Genomic DNA, 7,787 nt, shown 5'->3' with positions numbered 1-7,787 from the left:
CCTTGTATGAGACCGTGGCTTCTACTTTTGGAACAATGAGAGAGAAATAACCTAGGTTCACTAAATGTAGATATCTTCATTCAAGGAAATAACTATGGAGGGAGAGGCTGTAGGCATACCATCACTCTGCTGTCAGCCACTGTTCTAGAAGGTTTTCTAAACAAGTCCAACGGTAATATAACATGTGAATGCTACATAGAGAAGCAGTCAACTAACACACTATTACTAAATATCATAGGCAGATCAAATACTGTAGAAGCCTAGCCCTAGTACACAGCTTGTAGGAAGCGCTTCATTAATGCATTACACTTAATCAGCCAGTAGAGGGAGCTACAGGCCGAATAATGAAATAGAAAGTTAAGACAGAAAGTTCAGCAGTGGCGCTACATTGTTTGGGTTGTCATTATCTGGGCAAGTGGCAAAGTCATTAACCCAGCCTATTGTTTCTGCACGAGAAGTTTCTACTTTCTACACTTTTTACACACAGCAGCAGCGAGCACATGCAAGAGGGATTTCCTCACATCAGCTGTAATAAACACGTAGGGTAGGCGAACCCAATGCAACCCCCCCGAATGCGGAGAATCATTTGATTTCTCGATTACTCGCGTCCTCTGCTCCGTCCTCTCCTCGCCTCCTTTTGAAACCGGAGAGGTCGAACTTTGACCAATTGAGAAAATGCCAAATAAAAGTGGCGTGTTGTCAGGTGGGGTTTCTGGCGGCGGGTGTTCCTATAATTAGATTGAAGGAGTTAGTTTGGGGACATAAGGACATCTCTCAAACACTTTTGGTCGGTTCCTCAATGCTCATTCTGATCAAGCCTACAGACAGACAGACAGTTTGGAGACAACATTTCCGTCWGTGTCTGGACAGCTTTATCGCTGCTAGAAAGGAACCAAAGCCAGGGACAACGGACAAGGTAGGTACTGTAACAAACTTTTATTATGGTTATCTAAATGTGTTTTTYCCCCCACTCTGTCATATTAGGCTACTCCTGTATTGTTATTATAATACAACTAGACTACTTGGAAGAGTCTTTGGTAAGATTATTGATTACAATTAAAGCCATAGTCTGGAAGATTTCAATCATTGAAATATACTTTATGACTTTGAAGTATATCATTTACGAGATTGTTATCATCACCAAAATAACCTGTTGAGGAGATAAATAATTTTGGCTATAGTTTGAAATCAATTTATTTAATTTAAGTAATTTCGCTCTAATGAAATGTCATTGCCCTGCAGATAGAAACCAAGACCTATTTGACATGAAGATGTCATGGGATGCATTTGCTTAGAATCATCTGTAGAAAAAAAACATTGTGGTTACATACCAAACATTAGGAACACCTTTGTAATACCCCCCCCCCCCAGGATCAACAGTAGCTTTGATTGGACTGATGTCAATATCATACTTTCAAAATCTTCGCTAGCAGTCATCATCATGAATCAAGTCGACAATCTTTTATTTATTTGATCTTTATTTAACCAGGTAAGCTGTAGTTGAGAAAGTTCTCATTTACAACTGCGACCTGGCCAGTAAAGCAAAGCGACACAGAGTTACACATGGAATAAACAAACATGCAGTAAATAATACAATAGAAAAAGTATATATACAGTGTGTGCAAATGAGGTAGGATAAGGGAGGCAAGGCAATAAATAGGCCATAGTGGTGAAATAGTTACAATATAGCAATTAAACACTGGAGTGATAGAGGTGCAGAAGATGTGTGCAAGTAGAGATACTGGGGTGCAAAGGAGCAAAATAAATAACAGTATGGGGATGAGGTAGTTGGATGGGCTATTTACAGATGGGCTATGTACAGGTGCAGTGATCTGTGAGCTGCTCTGAAGCTGGTGCTTAAAGCTAGTGAGGTAGATATGAGTCTCCAGCTTCAGTGATTTTTGCAGTTCGTTCCAGTCATTGGCAGCAGAGAGTGGAAGGAATGCGGTCGAACGAAGAATTGGCTTTGGGGGTGACTAGTGAAATTATACTCGTAGAGCGTGTGCTATGGATGGGTGCTGGCATGGTGACCAGTGAGCTGAGATAAGGCGGGGCTTTACCTAGCAAAGTCTTGTAGATGACCTGGAGCCAGTGGGTTTGGCGACGAGTATGAAGCGAGGGCCAGCCAACGAAAGCATTCAGGTCGCAGTGGTGGGTAGTATATGGGGCTTTGGTGACAAATGGATGGCACTGTGATAGCAAAAATTGGATGCAGTCTGAGTAGAGTGTTGGAGGCTATTTTGTAAATGACGTCGCCGTTTTTGTAATGACGTCAAGGATCGTAGGATGTCAGTTTTACGAGGGTATGATTGCCAGCATGAGTGAAGGATGCTTTGTTGCGAAATAGGAAGCCGATTCTAGATTTCATTTTGGATTGGAGATGCTTAATGCGAGTCTGGAAGGAGAGTTTACAGTCTAACCAGACACCTAGAACTCAGGAAGCCATCTCCTGAAACAACACACACACAATCAAATAGAAACTACAACACAGAAACTGGGGAACGTAACAGTAGTTAGAACCGTCCAAAGTAGTGATGCAGGACGGGTGGGCAGGGATCGGTTGAAGAGCATGCATTTAGTTTTACTTGCATTTAAGAGCAGTTGGAGGCCACGGAAGGAGAGTTGTATGGCATTGAAGCTCGTCTGGAGGTTAGTTAACTTTTATGGCTGCAGGGGCAGTATTGAGTAGCTTGGATGAAAAGGTGCCCAGAGTAAACTGCCTGCTCCTCAGTCCCAGTTGCTAATATATGGATATTAATATAGATAGAAAACACTCTGAAGTTTCTAAAACTGTTTGAATGATGTCTGTGAGTGTAACACGAGACTCATTGGAGGCAAAAAACCTGAGAAAAAAATCCAACCAGGAAGTGGGAAATCTGAGGTTTGTAGGTTTTCAACTCATCGCCTATCGAATACACAGTGGGATATCAGTCAGTTTGCACTTCCGACGGCTTCCACTAGATGTCAGTCTTTAGAACCTTGTCTGATGCTTCTTTCTGTGAAGTGGGGCCGAAGGAGACGGGAATGAGTAAGGTCTGCCATGAGCTGACCATGCTCTGACCATGCGCGTTCACATGAGGGAGCTCTGTTCCATCGCACTTCTGAAGACAATGGAATTCTCCGGGTGGAAACATTATTGAAGATTTATGTTAAAAACATCCTAAAGATTGATTCAATACATCGTTTGACATTTTTCTACTGACTCTTAGGAACTTTTGACATTTCGTCTGCTTTTAGTGAACGCGCTTCGTGACTTTGGATTTGTTTACCAAACGCGCTAACAAAAGAAGCTATTTGTACATAACTGATGGACATTCCCGAACAAAACAAACATTTTTGTGGAAGTGGGAGTCCTGCGAGTGCATTCCGGCGAAGATATGAAGATTTATATGCTATTTATGACTTCTGTTGACTCCACAATTATTGAATATTGTGCTTTTGCCGTAAAGCTTTTTTGAATCTGACACAGCGGTTGCATTGAGAACAGTTTCTTTAATTCTATGTAAAACTGTATTTTCATCAAAGTCTATGATGAGTATTTCTGTTATTTGATGTGGCTCTCTGCAATTTCTCGGATATTTTGAAGGCATTTCTGAACATGGCGCCAATGTAAACTGAGGTTTTTGGATATCTAATATGAACTTTATTGAACAAAACATAGTTATTGTGTAAACATGAAGTCCTATGAGTGTCATTGATGAAGATCATCAAAGGTTAGTGATTAATTTTCTTCTATTTCTGCTTTTTTGTGACTCCTGTCTTTGGCTGGAAAAATGGCTGTGTTTTTCTGTGATTTTGCGGTGACCTAACAATCGTTTGTGGTGCTTTTCGCTGTAAAGCCTTTTTGAAATCGGACACTGTGGTGGGATTAACCAAGAGTGTATCTTTAAAATGGTGTGAAATACTTGTATGCTTGAAGAATTTTAATTATGAGATTTGTTGTTTTGAATTTGCTCCCTGCACTTTCACTGGCTGTTGTCATATTGAACCCATTAACCCATTGCAGCCCTAAGAAGTTTTAACAGTGTTAAAGAGCCAGAAGTATACAGAATGTTGTCGTCTGCGTAGAGGTGGATCAGAGAATCACCAGCAGCAAGAGCGACATCATTGATGCATACAGAGAAAAGAGTCGGCCCGAGAATTGAACCCTGTGGCACCCCCATAGAGACTGCCAGAGGTCTGGAAACAGGCCCTCTGATTTGACACACTGAACTCTGAGAAGTAGTTGGTGAACCAGGCGAGGCAGTCATTTAGAAACCAAGGCTGTTCAGTCTGCAGATAAGAATGTGGTGATTGACAAGAGTCGAAAGCCGATGGCCAGTTCGATGAATACAGCTGCATAGTATTGTCTCTTATCGATGGCGGTTATGATATTGTTTAGGCCTTGAGCGTGGCTGAGGTGCACCATGACCAGCTCGAAACCAGATTGCATAGCGGAGAAGGTACGGCGGGATTCAAAAATGGTCGGTGATCTGTTTGTTTAACTTGGCTTTTGAAGACCTTGGACAGGCAGGGTAGGATAGATATAGGTCTGTAAAAAGTGTTTGGGTCTAGAGTGTCTCCCCTTTGAAGAGTGAGATGACCGCGGCCGCTTTCCAATCTTTGGGGGATCTCAGACGATACGAAAGAAAGGTTGAACATGCTAGTAACAGGGGGTTGCAACAATTTTAGAAAGATAGGGTCCAGATTGTCTAGCCCGGCTGATTGTAGGGGTCCAGATTTTTGCAGCTCTTTCAGAACATCAGCTATCTGGATTTGGGTGAAGGAGAAATGGGGAGGCTTGAGCAAGCTGCTGTGGGGGGGGGGGGGGGTGCAGGCCTGTTGACCAGGGTAGGGGTAGCCAGGTGGAAAGCAATGGCCAGTTGTAGAAAAATGCTTATTATCACAGATTTATCGGTGGTGAGAGTGTTTCCTAGCCTCAGTGCAGTGGGCAAGCTGGCAGCTGGGAGGAGGTGCTCTTTAATCTCCATGGATTTTACAGTGTCACAGAATTTCTTGGAGTTTGTGCTACAGGAGCAAATTTCTGTTTGAAAAAACTCCCTTTGCTTTCCTAACTGCATGTGTATTTGGTTACTAATTCCCTGAAAAGTGGCATATCGCGCGGCTATTCGATGCTAGTGCAGTACACCACAGGATGTTTTTTGTGCTGGTCAGGGCAAGTAGGTCTGGAGTGAACCAAGGCTATATCTGGTTGGTTATACATTTTTGAATGGGGCATGCTTATTGAAGATTGTGAGGAAAGCCTTTTAAAGATAACCAGGCATCCTCTACTGACAGAATGAGATCATATATCCGATCGATTAGAAAGGCTCTCACATGAAGTGTTTTAGGGAGCGTTTGACAGTGATGAGGTGGTCGTTTGACCGCGGACCCATTACAGACGCAGGCAATGAGGCAGTGATCGCCCAGATTTGGTTGAAGACAGCAGAGGTGTATTTGGAGGCAGGTTGGTTAGATGATATCTATTGGAGGGTGCGTTGTTTACGGATTTGGGGTTGTACCTGGTAGGTTCATTGATAATTTTTGTGAGATTGAGGGCATCAAGTTTAGTGTAGGTTGGCCGGGGTTTAAGCATGTCCCAGTTTAGGTCACCAAACAGCACGAGCTCTGAAGATAGATGGGGGAAGCAATTCACATATGGTTTCCGGGCACAGCTGGGGGCAGAAGGTGGTCTATAGCAAGCGGAAAGGTGACAGACTTGTTTCTGGAAAGGTGGATTTTTTAAAGGTAGAAGCTAAAATTGTTTGGGCACAGATGTGATAGTAAGACAGAACTCTGCAGGCTAACTCCGCCCCCTTTGGCAGTTATCTTGTCAGAAAATGTTATAGTTAGGGACATTTCAGGGTTTTTCGTGGTCTTCCTAAGCAGGATTCAGACACTGCTAGGACATCAGGGTTGGAGAGTGTGCTACAGTGAATAAAAAAATTTAGGGAGGGCTTCTAATGTTAACATGCTTGAAACCAAGGCTTTTACGGTTAGAAGTCAACAAATGGAGCGCCTGGGGAATGGAGTGGAGCTAGGCACTGCAGGGCCTGGATTAACACTTAACATCACAGAGGAGGAGTAGGATAAGGGTACAGCTAAACGCTATAAGAACTGGTCGTCTAGTACGTTCGGACCAGAGAGTAAAAGGAGCAGGTTTCTGGCGCACAGTGAATAGATTCAAGGCATAATGTACAGACAAAGTATGGTAGGATGAAACAGTGGAGGTAAACTATGCATTAGTGACGATGAGAGAGATAGTCTCTAGAATCTTCTGGCAAATCCTTTTTAATCCTTGTCATACGAAGAGAAATATGAAGAGAAATTATAGATCCATCAAACCTGATACATTTTATCTGCCATTGGACAAACATTACACAACAATTGAGTGGTTTGGAAGCGCATTGGCTAACTGCAAAGCATTGCAAAGCAATCATTCTCCTGATATTCGTGGAGTGGCTGTGTGGTCCCAAGTCTAAGATTAAGGGTCTCTTCCTAGTTAAATTTAAACATTCACAATTGTGCCATTCTGTCAATGAAGCAGGGTTTAAGCCGCGCTCAAAATTCTTAATCAGAACTGCAAATCTGACTTTAGTGAGTTCAAGACAATGGGACTCAGGGAAAACGAGCTACGACTAGGAAAATAAGTTTTGAACTGTCATCCAACTCGGAATTGTAAATTCCGGAACTCGGGCCTCTTTCTAGAGTGACAACCTGAAACTCACTGACGTCATCATGAGTAAAGCTTTATTTTTCCAGAGTTCCCAGTTGTTTTGAAAGCACCATAAATCCAGAGAATGCCAGACTTTGATGACAAAGTTTGATGTCAAAATTTGCCCACGAAGGACCACACGCCACCTTCCTGTTGACGTGAGCACATCACACACAATGATGGCCTACACCGGCCAACGCTGGCCCAATTGTGCGCCGCCCTATGGGACGTGCCTTAAAACGGGGATATGGTAGTAGGTACCAGGGGCACTGGTTGTGTCAATGTAACAGTATAACTTTAAAAGTCCTCGCCCGACAGGGGCCGAACCAGGGACTTCTGCACACATCAACAACGGTCGCCCACGAAGATCGTTACATCGCGCCAACAAGGCCGCGGCCCTTGCAGAGCAAGGTCCAACATACTTCTGGTTTCAGAGCAAGTGACGTAACTGATTGAAACGCTAGTAGCGCGTACCCGCTAACTAGTTAGCCATTTCACATCCGTTACATCAAGAACTGCAACGCTGCTGGGTTTTCCACACAGACAACCAGTTTCCTGTGTGTGTCAAGAATGGTCCACCACCCAAAGGACAACCAGCCAACTTGACAATGTGGGAAGCATTGAGTCAATGTAACAGTATAACTTTAGTACGCTCCTACCTAGGGCGAACAGGGACCTGCACAATAACAGTACACGAAGCGTGTTACTATCGTCCACGAAGGCGGGTCATTGCAGAGAGGTGCACTATCTAGGTTCAGAGAATGAGTAAGATTGAAAGCTAGTAGGGGTACGTATAGCAGATTAATCGTTACCCACTTCACTGCTTTCGGCAACAGATGATGGGTCAACAGATTCAGTGTAAGTATTACTTTAGTAGTATTCGCGAACTTGGCGAAGGACTTCTGGACCATAACACAGTAACTGAGCGGTTCGTTACGATGCTCAAAAGCGCAGCCCTTTTGCCACACTATTTAGGTTTAGAGAGTGAGTAATGATTGAAACGTAGTGGCGTACCCGTAACTAGCTAGGACATTTACATCGTTACATAAATGGGGATTGGTGAAATTGAAACTTTTAGAGCAGCAACAATTGA

The 7,787-nt window shown here is 43.3% G+C and overlaps 1 protein-coding gene across 2 annotated transcripts in view; it reads left to right on the top strand.

The window, feature by feature from the left end:
• Positions 1 to 697: 697 nt before the first annotated feature.
• Positions 698 to 7,787, top strand: part of LOC112070317 (1-acyl-sn-glycerol-3-phosphate acyltransferase delta) — a 27,065-nt gene continuing 19,975 nt past the window's right edge. Inside the window, exon 1 of one of the 2 annotated variants that reach the window (XM_024137734.2) lies at positions 698 to 916. In XM_024137734.2, the coding sequence (XP_023993502.1) occupies positions 800 to 916 (117 nt within the window). In that variant the 5' untranslated portion in view covers positions 698 to 799. Of the gene's footprint in view, positions 921 to 7,787 lie in introns of both variants that reach the window. The other variant, XM_024137735.2, reaches the window with a different exon arrangement.

Source organism: Salvelinus sp. IW2-2015, unplaced genomic scaffold, assembly GCF_002910315.2.
Source record: "Salvelinus sp. IW2-2015 unplaced genomic scaffold, ASM291031v2 Un_scaffold1287, whole genome shotgun sequence".
In the NCBI taxonomy this organism is placed as follows: domain Eukaryota; kingdom Metazoa; phylum Chordata; class Actinopteri; order Salmoniformes; family Salmonidae; genus Salvelinus; species Salvelinus sp. IW2-2015.
Note: the sequence above shows the minus strand (reverse complement) of the source record. Positions and strands in the feature narration are given on the sequence as shown.